At 47.5% G+C, this 24,630-nt stretch overlaps 2 protein-coding genes across 2 annotated transcripts in view; one reads left to right on the forward strand and one right to left on the reverse strand.

The window, feature by feature from the left end:
• Positions 1-6,423: 6,423 nt before the first annotated feature.
• POLR2F (RNA polymerase II, I and III subunit F) lies at positions 6,424-16,410 on the reverse strand. Its single transcript, XM_075573703.1, has 5 exons — positions 16,262-16,410; positions 12,805-12,874; positions 11,485-11,615; positions 10,744-10,815; positions 6,424-6,629 (listed from the first exon to the last, which is right to left on the reverse strand). The coding sequence occupies exons 1-5, from the start codon at positions 16,279-16,281 to the stop codon at positions 6,539-6,541; spliced, it is 384 nt and encodes a 127-aa protein (XP_075429818.1). The 5' UTR covers positions 16,282-16,410; the 3' UTR covers positions 6,424-6,538.
• The window catches only part of C17H22orf23 (chromosome 17 C22orf23 homolog), a 34,599-nt gene continuing 26,271 nt past the window's right edge, over positions 16,303-24,630 (forward strand). Inside the window, exon 1 of the mRNA XM_075573704.1 lies at positions 16,303-16,477. The gene's annotated coding sequence lies outside the window, so the exon portion shown is untranslated. The remainder of the gene's footprint in view (positions 16,478-24,630) is intronic.

Here is a 24,630-nt window from a genome sequence, read left to right on the forward strand (position 1 = left end):
CTCCTGTGCTAATCACTGGCTCCCAATGTAAGGAGAGGAGCGGGACACTGCGCTGATACATACTGCTCCCCTCCTGTGCTAATTACTCACTCCCAATGTAAGGAGAGGAGCGGGACACTGCACTGATACATACCCTTCCCCTCCTGTGCTAATCACTGGTTCCAAATGTAAGGAGAGGAGCGGGACACTGCACTGATACATACCCCTCCCCTCCTGTGCTAATCACTGGTTCCCTATGTAAGGAGAGGTGCGGGACACTGCACTGATACATATCCCTCCCCTCCTGTGCTAATCACTGGTTCCCTACGTAAGGAGAGGTGCAGGACAGTATTCACCAGGACGCCGACATCAGGAAGCTCCTACCCACGGCGGTCTGGGACGTTTGGTTGCCGTGAAACCAAGTCGTTCAGCTGCCACTTACCGCAGGGACATCTCGCCGTCTGCTGCTAAACTAAGCCCCTAATCTTAACCCTTGGCCTAAAGAAGGTCATGGTCTGGATATTGCCCTCTTTAATTGAAATGTCTACATCGAGGAATTTCAGCTTGATCTTACTTACATCGGTTGCAGTCGATGTTGATGTAATCAAAAAAGGCCTGGTCTTGGTTACCTTTCCATATAATGATTATATCGTCTATATACCTTCGCCAGAGCCCAAGGTTCGCGCCATAGATGTTATTAGATCAGCTGGTATGGTCTTTCCACCAACCCATAAATAGGTTGGCGTAGCTAAGCGCGAACCTGGTCCCATGGCTGTGCCCTGAATTTGAAGATGGTATTGTTCCTGAAACCAAAACATATTATGTCTCAGGATGAAAGAGATCCCATCAATTATAAACGGCATCTGCTCTACATTCATATTTTCATATTTGTCCAGGCTGTACAATATGGCGTCACATCCCTGCTGGTGATCAATACACGTGTACAGGGATGTGACATCACATGTCGCAAGAATGAAGTCCTGTTCCCAACAGACCTCTCCTAGTAATTGAAGGACCTGTTTAGTGCACTCACAGCAATTAATGCGGTTTTTGCTCATTTGCATACCTTGGATTACCTGTAACAACAAGTGGATTGCAATGTGGGACACCATTTAAAAGCACAAGGTTACCTGAAGAGTTCACATTCCTGAGGATTGCGAAACACGTAGGATTGACCCTGACAGACCACCGTACCTTTGTGAAGACGCACAAAATCCAAATCTGCTTGCCTAGCCCCGACGTCCAATACTAACAAAACGCGAACCCTTCCAGAGGAACCCAATGTAATGGGAGAGGGGGTTTGGCCCGGTATTAAAGGGGTTACACCCCATTTGGCCACCCCCTACTCTCACTTGGGAAGCAAGGGGTTAACTGGACTACGGTCCAGTAATGTGTTTTTATCCTGCTTCAGAATCCAAATGTATATTCCCCCTATAAAAATGTATTGTCTTATCCCAGTGTTTGCACCAACACATACACTGGGGTTGATGCAGGAGGGAAGGGGTTAATGTTAATTCAATGATTATAGCCCTTTGTTCCCTTTTCCCGCCTTTTCAGGCTCCATTTTGCAGCCTTACACAGGTCACCATTGCAGCTCCATTGATTCCAATGGCAAATCTGGCGGTTTTGGACCTGTTTCCAGCGGAGACCAGCAGGGGGCGTCCGAGAGGAGGAGCGGCGGTTTCCCATTGTAAGTCAATGGGGCCATTGACTTCAATGGGGATTCCTCGACGCCGACCTCCAGGAACAGGTTGGCAGCCATCCAAACCGCAGACCGCAAAAACGGATACCTTGCCTTTGAAGAGAGCTTTATCACTGAGTTCAAGTTCACCGACAATTGGCGTGGGAACCTTAGGTTCTAGGGCACCTAGGAATAAAATTATTTTTGCCCCTAGCTCCTAGGCCTCCCCATACTCGACCACCACCGGGTCCGAGAATCCAGGACCCCCGTAAAGGGTCGAGCTCAGTAAGAGGGTCGTGCCATTGACTTCAATGGCGGAGCGGAGGTCCCATTGAATCTAATGGCGGTGCTCGCCCATGCATTTCCTATGGCGGCGCCGGCCATTGATTTCAATGGGAGAAAGCCGCGTGGCGTGAAAACGACTAAGTCCGAAACTGTAAAAAGTGTAAGTCCATATCTCCGGTTCTGGGAAAACCAGAGGGCTGGGATTTGGGTCACATGTATCCAAGGTTCCGGCATGAATGCATGGCCATTCCCAGCCCTCTCCGAACAACCAGACGGAGTGTGGGCAAAGGTAACGATTGGTGAGTTTCCCCATAGCCGTCAATGGCGGCGTTTCCCCATTGAAAGGCTATGGCGGAGAAGTCCCATAGACGTTAATGGCGGAGTTGCCCCATTGAAAGTCTATGGCGGCAGAACCCATTGACTTCAACGGCGGAGTTGCTCCATTGAACGCCTATGGCGGCGGAGCCCGTTGATTTCAATGGGGAAAGAGTGAAAAGCAGAGATTCATTTTTAAAGGGAAGAATCCTGTATTAAAAAAAGTGTTTTAACCTGTATTGGTGTATCTCCGGTTCTGGGGGTCGTCAGGGAGCTGAAACTTGGCCACTGTGTAGAACCCCCTCCGACATGAGGGATTGGCAAGTATCAGCCCACTGGGCCCAACAGAACTGATTATTTTGATATGTGAAGATATTAAACTATGAATTGTATTTTGGGTCTGGTATGAGAACTCAGAGCCCATCTGCTATGTTAATAGGTCAGGATGGCAGACAAATGGTCGACCATAAACCTCCTGATCAAAGACTCCCCCACCCTGCTTGTGTATGCAAGCACTACTGAATGCAGGACATGGGTGCTTGAGATTAAGTGTGGTAATTCACACCTGGAACAAAGGGTGTCCTGTCCCAGCTAGACTGGAAGACGCCAGGCTTGTGGGAGGGGGGCTGAGGAAGTAAGCCCCCTGTTTAGAATATTACCCACCCAGTGGGCGGGTGGTAAGGTGCCCCTCACGTGAGGTGGCAAGGAGAGATTGGGTGCAGGTAATTGTTCTCCAATAGCCTGCACTCAATAATAAAGTATAGACTGGAGATTGCATATAAACCAGTGTCCAGCCTATCCTCAGTTGTTCGTGTTCCTCGTGTTCTTTATGTATATTCATGATTGCTGATGAATTGCTAATCCTGGTTCCTGATTATTTCATCATCCCCATTCCAACTCTAAGTAAGTGTCTATATTTTGCCTGTTATTTGTATATCTTGTGTGTTCACCTTCTTTAAGGAATAAACTCTAATTTATCATATCTAAGTCGTGTTCAATTCAACCCAGAGATATTTTTGGTGTGTATATTATAACCTTGTCATAAGTTACACCCAACGCCGATCCGACCTCCCCCAGTGGTGCACAAGCAGGGGTAGGAGACGAGGTGTCGATAGTCCCAGCAAAACTACAATTTGGAGGAACGGGAGACGCTAGGCAGCAGGAACGGAGACCGGACAAAGCAGACCCCACAGATTCCGGCTGAGTACAGATCAGGAAAAAGGGAGATCTGAGCAGCCTCTGGCTGAAAGCAACTGTGATGGTAAAAGGGTAACCAGGCCATACAATAAAGGTCAAGCCCATCTGGTTGTCCCTGAGAGCCGTGGGCCCCTGGCAGCTACCTAGCACCATAAGCCAGGAGCCAAGGATTGGAACATGTAAAAGTTAAAGTGTCCCCTGCTTTTTCACTTCATGTTCCCTGTGCCCTATACTCATGTAACTTGCTATGGGTAAGTTTTAGGTGGAATATTTTGGTAGAAATGCAATTGCTTTGATTGCAGGAGTTGGGGAGTCAAAGACACCGGTAGTCCCCTAATTCTCCCCGGGGTGCAGGCATGAATTTCTGGTACGCGGGTTGAATTACACCGGGGCTGCCCAGTGTCCCCCAGACTCCTGGTTTTCGAGCCCAGATATCTCAGTCCTAGTGTCTCCCCAAGTGTTCCCATGTATTCAAGTATATTTTATTTCCTTTGTGCTGTTACTATAAATGTCTATACAGTCAGCCCAAGCATCCATATAGGTGCCCGGGAAGTCTGGATAGACATCGGAGTTCAAAGAGGAGACGGGATGTTGAGAAGTGTCAGGGTGCTAAGTGGCCGGGGAAAGGTGGAGTACTGGGTCCTGAGAACAGAGACCCCCTGCGGGTAGGACACTGATCTGCCGGATTTAGTGGAGCCTGCCCAGTAGGAGGCAATGAATTGACTGGGGGAAGCAGCAGAATGTCGGCACATTTCCCATTGATCAATTCACATGTCCCGCCCATGGGGCATCCCGAGCAGGCTTAGCATGCCCCCTCCTCTGATGTCAGCCAGGAGACGAGCCCCCGTTTCTATTGGCTAGTGAGATAGATAGCTTAGCAGAGTGTATGTAAGGAGATGCCCCAGCCAGAGAACCAGACGATCTAGTGGCTTGTGTCGAAGAAGCTAGGGCGGGCTTTTCAAAGTTGCTCTGTCATGAACAGCAGAGCAACCGGCTTTGTTTTGAAGCTAGGAAAGTCAGACACGAGGTCCAAGTTCTCGTTTTTGAACGTAGCAGTAGTGTCTAGGAACTGAACACAAAAAGAGGACCAGGAAGCCCGGGTGTATATCCCGGTCAGGGTAAGGCTAGCGAAGCAGGCGCCCTGCACCTAGTAGAGCCTAGATTTCACCCCCAGAAAGTGTGCTTTTATCTATATTTTGTGAATTCTTTGAGTTGTACGCAGGTTTACCTGCATAAATTGCATTTTGTTTTTACTACCTTGTTTTGCCTAATGAATGATCCCGGTATATAAATTAGTGTCAAAAGTCCTGGTCACCAGTGACAGCGACCTTCGGATGCGCAACAACAATTAGGTGACTGTAAGTGCAATTAATTTTACCAGTCTTTTATTAAAGCTTTTATTGCCATGCTATTTTTCTCTAACCCAATTCCAACCCGGGGTATTTAAGAACACCTCCAATTCCACCCTTTGTGCAATTAATTTGCACAGTAACCAACAGTTTGAAGTACGCCGCTAGGAATTATATTATCCAGTACAAGACAATACGTAGGAACTTGCCCACGTTGTTTGGGGAATTATACGAACACCTCCCACCTCACATATGGTGTGGTTTACTTACTGTGACATAGTCGCAGGTTAATGGGCAGCTTTCTGTCTAATTTATAGAAGTGCAGACTTAGTATGGAAGTGAGCCATTCCACAGTTGCTGAGACGGTGAAATAGAAACTCCAGGCCAGAGATTAGTGGTTCTGGTTTTTCCCACACCTACTTTCCTAATTACTAGAACAGGTATTTAGAGCAGAGAGGGTTGCTTTCTCAGTCTCTCTCCTAGAGCCTGGGGCATGTTACTCTCCTTTATCCAGTGTGGGGAGGACGCCCCCTTCACGTGTTGTGGTATCCAAAAGGACTCACTTGGGACCGAGTTCCCACCACGAACAGATAAGACTTAAACAAATGTATATTACTGTGACTAAAGACTGTGGTTATTATCCTGTATCTAGTGACCCTAAATGAGAGGGTATTGTTTAGCTGGGGAACCAGGTTAGTTGGCCCAGCAAGTTAGAGGCTTACTCTGCGGTGTAGTTAGATCCCTGAAAGGGAGAGGATTTATTTTTAGGATTTCTTTGGTTTCTTAAAGTGACAGTGTGTGAAATATTGTGTCACTGACATATTAGTAAACGGCTGATGGTTAATGACTGCGTGCCTCCTACTTATATCTGTTAAAACTGCAGTCCCTTAGTGGGATGAAGAGTTAAGCAACGTAACGGGAGTAGCCCAGACAGACGTCAGCGCTACAAAAGAGGGGCGTTTGTCACATTACCCAGGAAGAAACATCTGATACATAGGAAGTGAAGGACGCCCCCAGGTGCTCTAAAACAGCGGTGGGCAAAGTGGGGAGACTGAGGAGCAGCAGAAAGGGGGTGCAACTAAAAAGGTTTGCACTCCCCTGCTCTAACACATGGTTCAAGACACGAACTGAAATTGTGATTTGGTGTTTTATATTCCAAAGAGGGCACTGTGAAATCGTTTTGTACAATATATTATCACATTGTTTTCTCTTAGCCCATCAAAAATGGATGAGTCTATGCGCCAGATGACATCACTATCTCTACATATGTATGTAAGTAACGTGAAGCCCTTGATGTATATCATGTTTCTTACCACTGGAGTATACAGGGTATTTAGACTATACAGAGTACCACTTTGCATTAACATCTAGCCCAGTCTTTGACTGAGCCACCTGTGCTGAAGCAGGGATATCTTGAAAACCTGACGTGTTGTTGGCCCTTGAGGACTGGAGTTGGCCACTCTAGGTTAAGTGAGCAACACGAACCTTATGTGCCCTCAGTTTGCATGTCATACTCTGCCCTGCTATACATTGCAGCTTTCACTTCCAAGTGGCGGCAGTCAGGGGGGGGGGGAGAGATTGTGTAATGTCGCTCTCCCGAGATCTCTGCCAACGCGGTTCTTTTGGATTCTTTTTATTTTTTATTATAATACACCATTTACAGTTTAAAAAATAGAATTCTATACAACAGCCTGGGGAAAACATTGTGAGGTTCAGGGAGCGTCCGGGGGTCTCAGTCTGTAATAATCAGCTCGTCCACCCCCCAATCTTCATAGCTGCCGTCAGGGAGGTACCGTCGGATGATTATGGGGATCTTCCTGGCTCTGCGGGGTTACAACAGAAAATGAAATGCTGTCAGAGCGGCTGGAAACCCGCGGAGAAACCAAAAGGGCTACAGCTGCAGTGCCACTTAGCGACATATCCGCAATATACCCCCTTTTCTCTCTCCGGAACGGAAGATACGTTTAGTGCTCGTAGTTGATCACACATGAAGGTATGAAACGCATGCATTTAAAAGGAGAAGTCCAAGCACGTTTAAAAAAATAAAATAGGTTTGAAGCAGGGGGTCTCCGAAACTTAATCTCAGCTACTGGGACCCCCTGCTTTCATCGTAGGGGGCATCGGTAGCAGCTCCAAATGGGCTATGGGGGTTACCGAAATGGCATCTTAAATATTCCACATGCCAAAGGAAGCCGTGACATCATCCCTTTGCGGCTTCTTATTGACCGGTGCGACCAGAACATTTTAACTGGAGATACCGACACCCCCTAGTAAGTATCTCGAGGAGCAGGGGGTCCCCGGATCTGAGATTGTTATTCAGCTCTGGAGACCCCCTGCTTCAATCCTATTAAAAATAAGAAAATACACCAAAAAACGCCACGCTTGGACTGAAGCTTTAACGGATACCATATATTGCTCTATTAATACACTTTTATTGTGACATTTCCATGCAAGTTTTAAACAATATAGTGATTCGTAACGTTCCTTCTTACGATTCAGTATCGAAAAGACACACTTGGGCTCGGTTTTATTTACGATTTTATTTTATAGGCGCAAATTTAGACACAAAAGCCCTACTCCAAAAAGATTAACAACTGCCAGTGTGTGTCCGCGCGCGTAAAGTGGTGAGAAAAAGTTTGTGACCCCATATGATAATTACGGTAATTCCATACTTTTTCTATGATAACCTTCACGAATCAAAACCAGTCTTCTCTTAAATATCCAATAGGGTTTATACTAACCAATTCTATGTCTTTTGAAACCAAATGATGTATGAATTAGACCAGGGGTGCGCAGACTGGGGGGCGTGAGAATGTCTAGAGTGGGCGCGGTGGTTACAGAGGCCCTGCGCTCTTCCCCACTGCATTTAAATTAAATGCCGGGGGAGGCGTGAAGCCTCTGTAACTCACCTGCTCTCTGCCGGGTACCAGTGACGCATCGCCACGGCAACGCATCAAATGACGCTGCGGGGCCATGTGACGCGTGTCAAATGACGCGCGGGTTACAAGACGTCACGTAATTTCACGCGAGTCCTTGGAGAGTGGGGGGGGGGGGGGAGGGTGCGAATGCTGCGGCTGCCGGCGCAGCTCAAGAAGTTTGCGCACCCCTGCAATGGACAAACAATGAGTAATTAAGAGTCAGGGTATGTGCGAAAGTGAGTGAAACCCTGGTTTTATCAGCTAAATAAAAGGGGATAATTAGAATCAGGTTTTTAAATAGCTAGATAGATCTTAAGGGATAAGTTTGGGAGGCCCCACCCTATATAAAGATAAGAAACTTTATGAGTTTGGTCTTCACTATACGGCTGTGTGGAAACACGTCATGCCACGATCAAAATAAATCTCTGGGGTCGTCAGAAAAGCAGTTGTTGATGCTCCTGGGTCTAGAAAGGGTTACACAACCAATTTTTTAGGATTTGGGGCTTCACCAATCCATTGTTATACAGATGAAGAAGGTTCAAGACCACGGTCATTTTACCCAGGAGCGGTCGTCCTACCAAAATCTCTCCAAGAACAAACCGACAAATCATCCAGGAAGTCACAAAGAACCTCAGAGTAACTTCCAAGGATATGCAGGCCACTAATGTGAGTGTTCATGACTCAATTATCAGAAGACTGAACGAGAATGGTATTCATGGAAGGATAGCCAGGAGGAAACCACTGCTCTCAAAAAAAGAACATTGCTGCCCATCTGTAGTTCTCCAAAGAGCACATAGATGATCCACAAGACTTCTGGAACAATGTTCTCTGGACAGACGAGTCAAACGTAGAACCTTTTGGCCTCTATTAAAAACTTTATGTTTGGAGAAAACCAAACATTGTGTTCGAACAGAAGAACCTCATCCCAACCATCAAGCATGGAGGTGGGAGTGTGATGGTTTGGGGCTGCTTTGCTGCCTCAGGACCTGAATGGCTGCTTTGCTGCCTCAGGACCTGAATGGCTTGCCATCATTGACACAACCATGAATTCTGCATTGTATCAGAGGATTCTAGAGGAGAATGTCTGGCCATCTGCCCGTGAGCTGAAGCAAAAGTGGGTCATGCACAGGAGCCGGTGTTAGCAGAACACAGGGACGACATTAGCCCCTTCCCGCGAAATAACTGAAGGCGCTTGCGCGCCCCCCCTTACCCGGTGCCACGGAGACACAGATGGGCGTGATTCCGGATCACCCGTACAGGAGTGAAGAGCATCAGAGATACCTCCTCTACCCCCCCCCCCCACCTCACTACCTTCCTGTCCATCCCTTCCCCTGTTTGTATTGATGTTGTATGTCCTGCAGTATGCTTTATAGCATTCACGAGATACTTGTATGCTATATATGGAAAAACCAATAAAAAGAAAGTTGAAAAAAAAAAAAAAAAAGTGGGTCATGCAGCAATACACTGATCCTAAACATACAAGCATATCTACAATAGTATGGCTGCAGAAGAAGAAATTCCGCATTTTTGAATGACCTAGTCAAAGTCCGAACCTAAACACTATTGAAATGTTGTGACAGGACCTGAAGTGAGCTGACCATGAAAGGAAGCCCTCAAATTTCACTGAGCTGAAGCAGTTCTGTAAGGAGGAATGGGCCAAAATTCCTCAAACCCGATGGGAGAGACTGACCGGCAGTTACAGGAAACGCGCAGTTGAAGTCATTGCTGCTCAAGGGGCGCCACCAGGTACTGAATCTAAAGGGTCACAAACTTTCTCACACACGGATATTGAATGTTGAATCATTTGTGGATAAATAAATGTTTAAAAAGTATCATGAATGTGTCATTTGATTGATCAGGTAATCTTTATCTATTATTAGGACTTAGATTAAGATCTAATATCATTTTAGGTTTGAAATATGTGAAAATTCTAAGGGGTTCGCAAACCTTTACTTGCCACTATGCGTGTGTATATATAGTGACAAAACCTTTACTTGCCACTATGCGTGTGTATATATAGTGACAAAACCTTTACTTGCCACTATGCGTGTGTATATATAGTGAAAAAACCTTTACTTGCCACTATGCGTGTGTATATATAGTGACAAAACCTTTACTTGCCACTATGCGTGTGTATATATAGTGACAAAACCTTTACTTGCCACTATGCGTGTGTATATATAGTGAAAAAACCTTTACTTGCCACTATGCGTGTGTATATATAGTGACAAAACCTTTACTTGCCACTATGCGTGTGTATATATAGTGACAAAACCTTTACTTGCCACTATGCGTGTGTATATATAGTGAAAAAACCTTTACTTGCCACTATGCGTGTGTATATATAGTGACAAAACCTTTACTTGCCACTATGCGTGTGAATATATAGTGAAAAAACCTTCCGCTCCCAACAGAGCCTCTCGCAGGAGCCCGACAGGTCCAACCACATTTATACACTAACCCAGTGCCAGTGGGGAGGGGGGCGAGTCGGGGTAAGGATGGATCACCCTTTGCTTTTCTCTGGATCAATAAGTATAGATATAGGATAAAGTATCTGTTGTCTAAATTTAGCACAGATTGAACTTGATGGACGTACGTCTTTTTTCAACCTCATCTACTATGTAATTATGTACATGTAATGTATTGTAATGTATGTTATGTAATTATGTAACACAATGTTAAAAAAATCCCCACTAGCTTTCCACCTGCCTCATGACATCTCCAGGGCTTCATGATGTGGGATTTTGGATTTTTTTTCAGGGGTTGTAGCACTGGATTAGTGTATAAATGTGGTCCCTGTGGTTAGACCTGTCGTGCTCCTGAGAAAGGCTCAGTTGGGATACGAAACGTTGAGAATACATTTCACCTTATGGAGCTTGGAGCACCTGTCACAGTTTTGCCTATTTGATGTGCTGTTTTGCTGACACTTGGACGGTATGCACCCTGGAGCGTTCGTATTAACAAAATACAAGGCATTGTTTAATGCTTTATATATAGCACTCCTTTTAATTAAACTTACTTGAGTTCTTTCATGGCAATAAGTAGGGGGTCCGTTTCTCCTTCCAGCTCCACCATTACAGGGGCGCACATCCTATGGGAAGAGAGGAGGGCGAGAGATGAGGTAAGAGGTCCCGCAGAAGACCTATGAGGAAGCCGACAAGGAATAAGTGGGGTCACTGATTGTATTACTCTGTCACTGTACTGAGGATAACCCTCACTGATCTTACTGCCTTGTGGACAGACTCGGACAGCAAGTCACTTCTCTCTGTCACTTGGTCACCTTGCAGAGGGTGGAGCAGGCTCACTACAGATCCTCTCTGCTTCACTATGTGGGAGGGAAGAGACAGATGAGGTCACTGAGTGGATAGAAGAAACAGGACAATCCCCCTCATTTATTAGTGTCACGGTCATCGGGCAGATTGGGTAGTCCCTTTGGCCTGTGAGAAACTGGATATTCATTCTCTGTATCACCGTCCAGTCACCAGGACAGACTGCGTTGTCACTGTCACCTTGCAGTGGATAACAGACTGAATGTTTCCATAGGTCCCTGTATTAATTTGCTGATACAAACAGATTGGATGCTTCCTGTGTGACGCTGTGTCAACCGGGAGTGGATAGATCGAACGAGGTGAGGCCTCATTTAATAATATCACTGTGTCACCCGGCTGTGGATAAGATTGAATGGATGTCCCCCAAGGTCATTGTCCCCCTGCTGTGACAGAACAAATCGGTAGTTCCCTCCCCCGTGTCTCTGACTCACGCTATCTGCAGGGCTCTGGTCCCCAGCACACGTGCTCGCTCGTACTTGGTCATGTAGTTGGTGGTGATACGTTTCTGGTTGGCTTGCTGCCCCTCGCCGGCCGGCAGGATCTGCACATTCTCCTGATCCTCCTGGAAAGAACCAAACCACGGGTCGCCACGTCAGGGGTGAGACACAGGCAGAGCTTAGAACAGCTTCACTCATCCATCCACAGGTGCCTCAAATTAGCTTTCCCCAAGAGGGACAATATATGACATTTATCGGAGCCAACTCTCTCCCTTCAATGGGTAAAGAGATGCTGATCACACGCGAGGTTTGCCAGAATGCATTTGTGAAATCAGATGGCAGCGGTAATCAATATCAGAACACAAACCCGTCAAAATCCTGTCTGTTCCCCATGGTGGAAGTACGATTGGAGTACCACAACTTTTATTATCGTGTCCGATCGGCGACTTCTTGTTTATTTTCAGACTTACAATTCCACTCTCTTTTGGAAAGAAAAGGGGATTGATTTGAGGAAACCTCTCCTGCCGTATTTGTACAACATCAATATTGCTTCATTCTTTCTAAAAGAATCCAAACAGCATTTCCCTGAAGCTTAACAAATGCAGATCTCTTTTTTTAAAGCAGTACTTTTCTAAGTCCCACGACTGTCGGTAGAATTGGTAAAGAAGGGTTAATTACTATTTGCCAAAAAAAATCCTGTGTTGATTTATTAATCTAGGGCAGTGTTTTTCAATCGGGGTTCCTAAGAGCCCTCAGGTTCCCCGCAATTTTCAGAGAATTCGAAAACTGCACCAAATATAGAAGACTTTACAATGCATCTGATCTCAGACGCGCTATTAGAGAGGGTTGGGGATCCTTACAATGCATCTGATCTCAGACGCGCTATTAGAGAGGGTTGGGGATCCTTACAATGCATCTGATCTCAGGCGCGCTATTAGAGAGGGTTGGGGTTCCTTACAATGCATCTGATCTCAGACGCGCTATTAGAGAGGGTTGGGGTTCCTTACAATGCATCTGATCTGAGACGCGCTATTAGAGGGTTGGGGTTCCTTACAATGCATCTGATCTGAGACGCGCTATTAGAGGGTTGGGGTTCCTTACAATGCATCTGATCTGAGACGCGCTATTAGAGGGTTGGGGTCCCGCAAAATTTTGCAATATAATTATAGGGTACATTAACAAAACAAAAAAAAGGTTAAAAAACATGGATCTAGGGGGCTGCTTATTGAGGCCGAGGAAGTTCTGGTGCTGGATAGCTTTTAGGCAAGGGGGCAGAGTCCGGAGGGGCACAAAGTATATTTTCAGAGGCCTGACCTCCTCTGGGTGGTCCAAGTCATCAAGTCCCTCATCCTCTTCTCCGTCATCGAAATCGTCTCCTTCAAAGCTGCAGGAAAATGAGAAAATAGCAGAGGTCAGTGGCTGCAGTGAAACGAAGCCCCTCCATGGTCACACATTGCTCCTGTCATCTGCGTCATTCTATACTGAAATGACATGTAACTGCCACTGTGCACCAAGAGGTACTGGAGAGACAGGGAATCTATGTTGTAGTATCGGGCGGGATATTCATTAAAATAACTTTAATGGGAGTTTCTGTGCGACAGTGACCTGCTCAGTACTATCGTAGGTTAAGGTAATAACCCCTGTATGGCTGTACTGGACAGAACCTAACCAGGCCGGTATTTGTGGGGTGAGAAACACCTCAGTTCTCTACAACAGGAGTTTGGATAGCACACGGTCATCACATATCAGGGTCTTAAATGTGTTTTGTTGTTTGTTGTCATATCTTCTAACCCAGATGTTCCCTGCCTTTGTTACTCTGTGCTCCCCCTGCTAGAAATGTTTTATTCCCGCGAACCCCAATGAATAAATCTTGTTGCCTCCTCATCAGACTGTCGCGAACACGCTGTGTGACCGATACCAGGCAGTATAGTGTCCTGAGTGCGTGGGGGGAATAAGCGTTTAATAATCCCCAAAATGCCCCTCAGTGTGTGCAGGCAGCATGGGGGGAGGGGGGGGGGGGGCGGGGGGAATAGCGGTCACTCACTGTGGGAGCTTCCAATGTCACATCCCACACACTGAGGGGTAGTTTGGATTCTTAAAAGCAGTGATCCAAGCTGTTTTTTTTGTTTCTGCCCCCCTTTAATATGTGCATCAATACAATCCACACAATGGTAAGTAATTAGCTAAGTTGCCAATTGATCGGCGAAGATTCAGCTCTGGGGATCACAACATGGCTGTCAGCAGAAGAGGACCAAAGATGCAAAGTTCTATGGGGAAGATCATGTGACCAAGCAGTAACTAGATACAATTGGTGCACTGCTAGAGAGTGCGGGGTTCAAAAAGGGGTGTGCCAGAGCCTGTTTCAGAAGAGGAAGGGGATGTGACTTTGTAAATGGTTGCTATAGAAACCAAAAATGCTTGTTGCATAATACATTAAAAATGTTATTCAGAATTGTTCAAAAAAACACTACAAGTATTTTCTCATAGTGCAGAACGGATTTAGTAAAAAAAAACAAAAACATATATAGGATATTGCTTGGTCTGCAACTTTTAGTACGCAGTCCCCACACGGGCTCAGGAGATGGGGTATCACTGTGTGTGAGGTGGGCAGACACTGATTTGGGGTGTCACTGAGGGGACAGACACTGATTTGGGGTGTCACTGTGTGTGAGGGGGGCAGACACTGATTTGGGGTATTACTGAGGGCACAGACACTGATTTGGGGTGTCATGGTGTGTGAGGGGGGCTGACACTGTTTTGGGGCATCACTGAGGGGACAGACACTGATTTGGGGTCGGTGAATGGGGGGGGGGGCGGTTCCCCTGGGGTCAGTAGAGGGGGGGTTCCCTGGGGTCAGTAGATTGGGGGCGGGTCCCCTGAGGTCGGTAGATGGGGGGAGCTCCCCTGGTATCAGTAGATGGGGGTTTCCCCCTGGTATCAGTAGATGGGGGGGTTCCCCCTGGGGTAAGTAGATGGGGGGGGGGGGGTCCCCTGGGGTCGGTAGATGGGGGGGTCCCCTGGGGTCGGTAGATGGGGGGGGGGGTTCCCCTGGGGTCGGTAGATGGGGGGAAGCTCCCCTGGTATCAGTAGATGGGGAGGTTCCCCCTGGGGTAAGTAGATTGGGGAGGGGGTCCCTGAGGTCGGTAGATGGGGGGAGCTCCCCTGGGGTCAGTAGATGGGGGGGGTGTCCCCTGGGGTCAGTAGATGGGGGGGTTCCCCTGGGGTCGGTAGATGGGGGGGTTCCCTGAGGTCGGTAGATGGGGGGGGTTCCCCTGGGGTCGGTATATGGGGGGGGGGGTCCCTGAGGTCGGTAGATGGTGGGGGTTTCCCTGGGGTCGGTAGATGGGGGGGGGGTCCCTGAGGTCGGTAGATGGGGGGGTGTTCCCCTGGGGTCGGTAGATGGGGGGAAGCTCCCCTGGGGTCGGTAGATGGGGGGGGGGGGGGTCCCCTGCGGTTGGTAGATGGGGGATGGTCCCCTGGGGTCGGTAGATGGGGGATGGTCCCCTGGGGTCGGTAGATGGGGGATGGTCCCCTGGGGTCGGTAGATGGGGGATGGTCCCCTGGGGTCGGTAGATGGGGGATGGTCCCCTGGGGTCGGTAGATGGGGGATGGTCCCCTGGGGTCGGTAGATGGGGGATGGTCCCCTGGGGTCGGTAGATGGGGGATGGTCCCCTGGGGTCGGTAGATGGGGGATGGTCTCCTGGGGTCGGTAGATGGGGGATGGTCCCCTGGGGTCGGTAGATGGGGGATGGTCCCCTGGGGTCGGTAGATGGGGGATGGTCCCCTGGGGTCGGTAGATGGGGGATGGTCCCCTGGGGTCGGTAGATGGGGGATGGTCCCCTGGGGTCGGTAGATGGGGGATGGTCCCCTGGGGTCGGTAGATGGGGGATGGTCCCCTGGGGTCGGTAGATGGGGGATGGTCCCCTGGGGTCGGTAGATGGGGGATGGTCCCCTGGGGTCGGTAGATGGGGGATGGTCCCCTGGGGTCGGTAGATGGGGGATGGTCCCCTGGGGTCGGTAGATGCGGGATGGTGCCCTGGGGTCGGTAGATGGGGGGTTCCCCTGGGGTAGATGGGGGGGTTCCCCTGGGGTCGGTAGATGGGGGATGGTCCCCTGGGGTCGGTAGATGGGGGATGGTCCCATGGGGTCGGTAGATGGGGGGGTTCCCCTGGGGTCGGTAGATGGGGGATGGTCCCCTGGGGTCGGTAGATGGGCGGATGGCCCCCTGGGGTCGGTAGATGGGGGGGTTCCCCTGGGGTCATTAGATGGGGGATGGTCCCCTGGGGTCGGTAGATGGGCGGATGGTGCCCTGGGGTCGGTAGATGGGGGATGGTGCCCTGGGGTCGGTAGATGGGGGGGTTCCCCTGGGGTCGGTAGATGGGGGATGGTCCCCTGGGGTCAGTAGATGGGGGATGGTCCCCTGGGGTCGGTAGATGGGGGATGGTGCCCTGGGGTCGGTAGATGGGGGATGGTGCCCTGGGGTCGGTAGATGGGGGGGTTCCCCTGGGGTCAGTAGATGGGGGGGTTCCCCTGGGGTCGGTAGATGGGGGATGGTGCCCTAGGGTCGGTAGATGGGGGGTTCCCCTGGGGTCGGTAGATGGGGGGGGGTTGGCTTCCCCTGGGGTCAGTAGATGGGGGGTGGTCCCCTGGGGTCGGTAGATGGGTGATGGTCCCCTGGGGTCGGTAGATGGGGGCGTGTGTGATGTCCCACGTGTTGTTAATGAAGTTTATTTAAAGCAGCCCCCTGGCGCGGAGCCCCTCCTCCTCTTACTTGTCCTCGTGATCAGACATGGCGACTCGGTTCCGGTTCTCTCTCCGGTTCCGCTCCGCACGCGCCTCTCACACACGCCAACAACTGCGCCAGCAGAGACACTGCGTCACATCCGGGAGCAGGAAACGGAAACACGCGAGAACCTTCTAGCCCCACCCCCTCCTCCAGCCAGACTGTTTCCATGGAGACGGGAAACAACGAGCAACCTCCGGACCGGTGTGTATCTATATACAGTGTGTGTGTATCTATATACTTATATACACTGTATGTGTGGATCTATATACAGTGTGTGTCTATATACTTACATACTGTGTGTGTGTGTGTGTGTGTGTGTGTGTGTGTGTGTGTATCTATATACAGTGTGTGTGTATCTATATACAGTGTGTGTGTATCTATATACTTATATACACTGTATGTGTGGATCTATATACAGTGTGTGTCTATATACTTACATACTGTGTGTGTGTGTGTGTGTGTGTGTATCTGTATACAGTGTATGTATGTGTGTCTATATACAGTGTGTGTATCTATATACAGTGTGTGTGTGTGTGTGTGTGTGTATCTATATACAGTGTGTCTATATACTTACATACAGTGTGTGTGTGTGTGTGTGTGTGTCTATATACAGTGTGTGTGTGTGTGTGTGTGTGTGTGTGTGTGTGTGTGTGTGTGTGTGTGTGTCTATATATACTTACATACAGGGTGTGTATCTATATACTTACAGTGTGTGTGTGTATATCTATATACTTACGGTGTGTGCGTGTGTATCTATATACTTACATAATGTGTGTGTGTGTGTATATCTACATACTTACATACAGTGTGTATCTATATACTTACATAGTGTCTGTGTGTATATTTATATACTTACATACAGTGTGTATGTGTAAATCCATATACTTACATACAGTGTGTATGTGTAAATCCATATACTTACATACAGTGTGTGTATATCCATATACTTACATACAGGGTGAAGGTCCCTTTGTTTATGGGAGTGCCAACTGATCTTTTTAATATATATATATATATATATATATATATATATATATATATATATATATATATATATATATGTCATTTCCCTGAATCCCTTGCTGCAGTGGAAGTGCAGTGTGCTGGGTGATAATGGTGAAAGACAGGGTTGTGATATATATATATATATATATATATATATATATATATATATGTATGTATGTATGTATGTATGTATGTATGTATGTATGTATGTATGTATGTATGTATGTATGTATATATATATATATATATATATATATATATATGTGTGAGTGGGTTTACTGGCTTTGCATCTCAACCCAGCCTCAGTCTAAAAGCTGTTTTTAAAACAGTATGCATTGGCTTGAGGATTTGCTTGTGTAATACGAGCTAGTGACAAAAGGTGGCACTGTGTGCTCATTTGCATGTCATTTCCCAGAATCCCTTGCTGCAGTGGAAGCGCTGTGTGCTGGGCGATAATGGGGAAAGATAGGGTTGCAGACCTGTCTAAGACATGCAAATGAACATACAGTAATATTTACAGTAATATTTACATATACATTCATTCATTCTATAATAATTATATCAGAGGCAGCCACTTATATCTTTGTATTACAATATATAAGGTTCATTGTTCTAGTATCACACTCATGTGTATTTATTATTTCATTTTTAACCAGTCACATACCCACTCATTATAGTCTAGTTAGCGCTACCTATCCTGTTTTTTTCATAATATAATTATGTATAATATATATATATATATATATATATATATATATCAGTACCATGTTAGCCGAGCTTCAATAATCAAAAAATAAATAGATGATACCGTTCTGTGGCTAACGAAATGCTTTTATTTGTGCAAGCTTTCGAGATACACTGATCTCTTCTTCCGGCACCTGAATATAAGCCGCACACGTCTATAAGCCGCAGGTGCCTACCGGTACATTGAAACAAATGAACTTTACACTCCCTATCTCTCTCGTACCCCCATCTCTCCCCCTCACCCACACACATAGTACTCCCCCTCCACATCAAACACACAATACCCCCCTGCACACCACACATAACCCACCCCTCCTGCACCTCACATCATTCACCCCCCTGCACCTCACATCACTCTCCCCCCCTGCACCTCACATCAACCCCCCCTGCACCTCACATCAACCCCCCCTGCACCTCACATCAACCCCCCCTGCACCTCACATCAACCCCCCCTGCACCTCACATCAACCCCCCCTGCACCTCACATTAACCCCCCCTGCACCACACATCAAGCCCCCCAGCACCTCACATTAACCCCTGAGCACCTCACATCAAGCCCCCAGCACCTCACATTAACCCCCCAGCACCTCACATTACCTCTACCGTCCAAGCAGGAGTGCACGCACGCTCTAGCAAGCAGCAGGCAGGAAGTGCCTCAATGCTAGCGCGCGCTGCTACTCTGCGAGGGGGAGAGCGGGCTCGCGGGGGGGCGCGGAAGAGTGGACTCGGGAGGGAGGGGGAGAGCAGAAAGCGGGAAAAATTCATATATTAGCCGCGTCATTGTATAAGCCGCGAGGTTCAAAGCGTGGGGAAAAAGTAGCGGCTTATAGTCCGGAATTTACGGTACTTAAAAACAGTGTCTCTTGGAATGTTATCTGTGGTAGTCCTTCCCCCGGATTTAACCCCCGGGCGAGTAAATATTGGCCCAAGCAGCACACGTTTGGTACTAGGTGGCGAGTAGATTTTTTGGTGATTTGTCAACCACTGTATATATATATATATATATATATACTGTATATATATATATGACACCTACAAGTGACTACACAGATAAACCTTGTACTTTGTACATCCTATGCGCATGTTCTATCTACTTTTGTGAGTGGCCTAATTTTATCTTGTTTTTATTAAAATATTGTACCGCTTTACGTTATGGAGCGTTTTTATTCTCAGTTTTTGACATTTTTTTGCTGCTTGGCATTTTTTGTTTATCCTTACATTTCTGTATTCCCACTCCCCTCCTCCCTCCACCCCCACTCCCACTCTCCCCAACCTTCCACACTCAGTCACTCCTACTAACCATTGAGTCACTCCTACTAACCGTTGTGACCAAGCACTGCCATCTACTGCACTTATTCCCTCACCTGCTGTCTTTGTAACTCTCCCAACATACCACTTCGATTGTAAGCTCTTCGGGGCAGGGATTTCCTTTCCTATTGTCTGATTTTGCGGCGCTTATTGTATTATTATAATTCCCTGTACTGTATTCTTTGTGAAGCGCCGAGTACACTTTTGGCGCTATATATTGTGACAACCTACATCACGTTGAGGTCCCTTTTATCCCAAATAAGGCTGGAAACACAGTACTTCTATTTACGTGGGGTTTATTTATAGGGGTTTAAGTAACGTATTCGCAGATCCACCGTCCCTTTAAGAAAACCAAACTAAAATAAAAACATAAATAAACGCCTATCCCTGTCAGGGAGCTTACTGACTTCTTCAGGCCCTTACTATCAGGGCCGCCAGCTAAGCCGGTTGTCAGCCCAAAACATGCCCTGGCATCGGCAATAAAGTAACAGTACAGTCTTTGTAAACAATAGAAAGGGTTTTGCTTATCTTAGTCCATCTGGCAATGTCCCTGCTTCAGCATGGCTCTCAGCAGCTTTTCTCACACCGCTTCAGCACGGCTCTCTCAGCAGCTTCTCGCACACTGCTTCAGCACGTCTCTCTCAGCAGCTTCTTCACAATCTGGCAACTTCTTTAACCAGCCTTTGGTAGCTGGGGCGCTCCTTCTCTGAGGGTAAACCGGTCAGTCTCTCTCACTGCCCTTGGCTTTCTGGGTCAAGCTCAGCCTGTGACCAAACACTTCCTTGTTTTCAGGAGTTCAGCCCAGGCTGATTAATTAGATTTCAGGTGTTCTTGACAACTCCAGGGAGGATTAACTGGTTGAGTGCTGGAAGGTACACATATCTTCCATTCCAGCCTACTGAGTCAGTGACTCTGTCCCATATCCTCCCCCCCAGCTCATTCCTACTGGGGTGAGCGACCAGTGCACACTTACTGTGAACCCACACCAAAGACGTCCTTTCTTTCCGTCTTTTCCTAGTCTTCCAGTTGAAAAATCTTCCCTTTGGGACAATTACCAGGCCTTCTGGGCCTGCAGACTGGTCCTTCGCTACCTCTTTATCATGTGCCGGCCGGAGTCTAGGGTTGAAGTTCCGCCTTTGTTGTGTCCCCTTCTGCAAATGTTCCTGAGCATCCTGCTGTCTATTAGCTCTCTCTGCCAGGACTCTACGCCACTCTGTGACCTTGATCTGCAAATCCTGAAGATGCATCTCTGTCTTTTTCCTCTTGTGCTCAGTTTCCCTTACTCTGTAGAAGAGCCTTGACCGTGGTCAACTCATTGCATACACTTGCCAGTGACTGTTTGGCCTTTTCTTGTGAAGACACCAACTCCGCTTGAGCGGTGATGGCTTTTGGACCTTTTTCCATCAGCGTACCTTCAGTATTGGGTTTCACATCATTTATCTTTATAACTTCAATTTCGGTGGGGGTCTTATCAACCCTAAGTGCACCCCATGATGCCGCTCTATTACCGTCGGCAGACTCGTAGGCTTGGGCCTTTCTTTCTTGTCCCTTTAATTTACTCCGTTGGGAGTGTTGCTGGATAACCTGTGATGTCTTTCTCATCTTACGAAGATGGACACACTTGAGTCCCATTCTCAACTGTCTCTTCACAGCGGCTGCCTTCCTTGCAAGGAATCCACTATGGGTCCCATGGGTACTGCAGTACAACTGGCTTCTTACTGTGCTACTACATCGCACCTTGGTCTTCCCATTCTGTTCCTTGTGGACGGTATTGCAGTCACGCTTCCTGGTGGGCCTCACTTGCTTTATCTCTACCGCCCTCTTTTCCATGGACCGCTTCTGTGACCCAAGTGTCTGTCTTAGGGTGGTAATCTCTTTCTCCAACTTCAGCTGAGGAACCTCCTGCTGGGCAGCCTTAGAGTCCAATGTAGCGTCCTGCTCAGTCTTCAGAGCCTCTAGCTCCTCCCTCAGGTCGCGTTTTTGCTTCTCTGTCATCTTGCGGCCAGCACACTCAGACCCCAGGTCCTTCCTCAAGTTTTGATGCAGTCCTTCTGTACGTCTTTTCCCACTCAGTGCGGCTGCTAGTTCCGCTTCTTTGAAGTTGAGTCGCGATTCCAGATCTGTCAGCTGATTCAGAGCAAGGTTTAACTCTGCTACCTTTTCTCTATTCTTGACCTGTAGCTGCTTGTGCTCCTCCCGGACCTTATCCAGCTGCAGCCGGGCCCCCTCATTGGCCGTGTGGTCCAGCCGCTTGTAGATGTCGCCCATCTCCGTTTCATAGCGTAATGTCAGGCACCTCACCTGACGGACGGACACCTCCTCCCTCTCGACGAGCTGTATCTTGCGCTCAGCAACCTGCGTTTGCAGCTCTTCAATTTGATCCTGCAAGTCTAATCTCAGGGCCTTCACTTCTTCCCGGTGCTTGCTCTGAGTTTGCGTCAGTGCAGCCTTCATCTTTTGGAGCTCTGCAGTGTTTGTCGCCAGGATCGCAGCTGCTTCTGTTTTCCAGGCTTCTTTCTCCTTGGCATACTGACTCATGGAGATGGAGTTGCCTCTCTGCTTCTCCAGCTCTTGCTCCAGTCTCTGGACCTTTTCGCACTCCCTCTCATGGGTTTCCTTCAACATACCCAGCTCTGTGTTTAGACTGGGGCCCTCCTGGAGTGAGTGTTCAACCTCTGTGCTGAGAGCGTGAACCTCTTGTAGAGCCTTCCCGTATTTCTGTTTGAGGTTAACAATCAGTTTGTCCGATTTGTTCTGCTTTTCCTCCATGGTAGCAATTGAGGCGTTGGCATTTTCCAGACCAGTCGTCACTCCTTCAACTCACTCCGTAAGAGACAGTCTGTTTCCTTCATAGCCGCGTACTCTTGTAAAGCTGGGAGTATACACCTCTGTAACTCGGCGCTCACCTCTTGCTCCTTCCTGCTACACTCTTGCTCCTTCATCAATCCCTGCCACAGGACTTCATAATCATGGCTGGCAGCTTGGAGTGCAGAAATTAAAGCCTCTTTATCCTGGATCAAGGATTCAGCATCCCTTTGCTCCTCCATTTCCTTTGCCACCGTTCCCATGACCATTTTGCCCGTCACTCCGGTATGCAGCACATCTCTGTGCCTTTCTGACGCATGTCCTGACAGCGCAGGTTCAAGTGGCTCGGTCACTTCTTCTATGACTTGAGGAACAATTTTCTTTTTCTTCTTTCTTTTTGCTTTATTAGCTCCAGAGATATCAGTAGTACTGGGCACCCACTCACTGGTATCAGTTTCCACATCTTGCTTGCACTCCCAGGGCCTTGTTTGCTTTTGCAGCTGTTTGTTTTTGAAAATTTGGGGACACACATCTTCCATGTGACCTACTCCACTACAGGCCCAGCATACTAAATTAATCTGGTATGAGTCATCATCATCATCATCGTATGGCCTGAAGGGACACTGTCTTGTATGATTGCGTACATTGCAAAACAAACATTTCACGTCGGCCATTTAAAAAACCCAGCAGGGAAATTCTGACACTCAGCACTTTGCTTATGGCGTTATATTTATACACCGCACTTGCTAGCTGCAACTTCACTCACTTCATCAAAAGGCATTAGTTTTACACAGCAATCCTTTCATACCCCACGGGGCAAATTTTACAACCAGCACTTGCTAGCTGTCAATTCACTTGCTTCAGCAAAAGGCATTAGCTTTTCCTACAGCACTTGCTAGCTGTCAATTCACTTGCTTCAGCAAAAGGCATTAGCTTTTCCTACAGCACTTGCTAGATGCAATTTCCAGTTTCTTCAGAAAAATGTAGTTTTCTGCTTGAGTTCAGTACCTTTCAACCTTCTGACCTCTGGGTGCTATTGCATCCACACTACATACATTCTCTGTGCATGCTGTAGCATAACTGGTCATACACATTGGGACAAACTTTGCTTGCTTTTCACTTCAGTTGGGCGGTCATTTTAAATCCCCGCATTTATCTTCAACCCCACAGTTTCCGCTGCATGGTGCCTTAGGGACTGCCCGCATTCTCCACCATGTGTGACAACCACATCATGTTGAGGTCCCTTTTATCCCAAATAAGGCCGGAAACACAGTACTTCTATTTATGTGGGGTTTATTTATAGGGGTTTAAGTAACGTATTCGCAGATCCACCGTCCCTTTAAGAAAACCAAACTAAAATAAAAACATAAATAAACGCCTATCCCTGAGTGTAGGAGGACGTGCGCAGAGGTATGCAATGGAGACTTTAAGGTGAAATTAAATAAGGCTTTTATTGCGTCTGTTTCTTTAACATAAGAAAATCAACCAAACATATGCAAATAAGGGGTCAAACAAAGCTTCCGTTTCACTTGGGAGTATTTCTAGTGAAACCTATGCAGTCCACAACTCCCTTTAGATTAGCATGTCTCCAAACATATATCTTGATATGTGCAGATATACAAAAAGTCTTATAAAGGAAAGTCGTATCTGTTTTCTTGTACTTGGAGGGAAAGTCTTCTCTGTTCCTGGGTTGCTGCCTTTTTCCACAGGCTATATCAGCATTCAGGTTCAGAAGTGCTTTCCCCTGTGTCTTGCAAGCAGCGTGCAGTTTCTTCTGGCAGGCTCAAGACATCTGTTCCTATGGTCAGTCCCACAACTTGTGAGACTCAGAAAAAATCTCCCTTCTTGTTTCAAGGGCAGGCTTTTCTAACAAACCTAATCAGCCAGGTGGTGTGGTTAATTGACTACCAGCAGTTAACCACAACACTGCTGGATTAGAGGCACATTTCCAGAACAGGGATAAATCCCCTGTTACATACCTCCCCTGTTTGTGGGAAGCTCGGGCTTGCCACGGCCAAAGCCCATCCTTCCACTCTCATTCTAGATATCTCTGTGACTTGAATGAGAGTGGATGGAGGAAGAGAACACTCAGTCCCGCTGGGATTGGAGCCCTTTTTCCAGTTCATTCGTGTCTCCTCCCGAAGGTGCTTGAGATCAGCACTCCTCAGTCGCTCGAGGAGGACTTTTTCTAAGTATAGTCTTTTTACTGCGTGCGCGGTCATGAGATTTCCCTCGTGTCGGGTGCTCGTCTTATTGTAGGCAGACTATATGGCAACAGTTGCAGAGCGTTTGAAAACAGCCCTTTGAGTTTTCCGCTCTTGAAGCTGTCTCTCTGCACTTTTTCCACTCAATGGAGTTACTAGTTCAGCTTCTTTGGGATTGAGTTGCAATTCCACATCCACTTCCAGAGAATGTCCCATCTTTTCAGCTTCATCAGCTAAGGATTCTTCTGGTTTTGATTCAGCACGTGTACATTTTTTTGTTGCCTGTTG

This window comes from Ascaphus truei, chromosome 17 (genome assembly GCF_040206685.1).
Source record: "Ascaphus truei isolate aAscTru1 chromosome 17, aAscTru1.hap1, whole genome shotgun sequence".
Taxonomy (NCBI): domain Eukaryota; kingdom Metazoa; phylum Chordata; class Amphibia; order Anura; family Ascaphidae; genus Ascaphus; species Ascaphus truei.

What these genes read in the sequence shown, in the direction of transcription:
- POLR2F (XM_075573703.1), bottom strand. Translation starts at nt 16,281, where the DNA reads ATGTCTGATCACGAGGACAA. An exon ending in ATGTCTGATCACGAGGACAA is followed by an intron (nt 12,875 to 16,261) that starts GTAAGAGGAGGA and finishes ATTTTCCTGCAG; the next exon opens with CTTTGAAGGAGACGATTTCG. An exon ending in ACCAGAGCCCTGCAGATAGC is followed by an intron (nt 10,816 to 11,484) that starts GTGAGTCAGAGA and finishes CTCTTCCCATAG; the next exon opens with GATGTGCGCCCCTGTAATGG.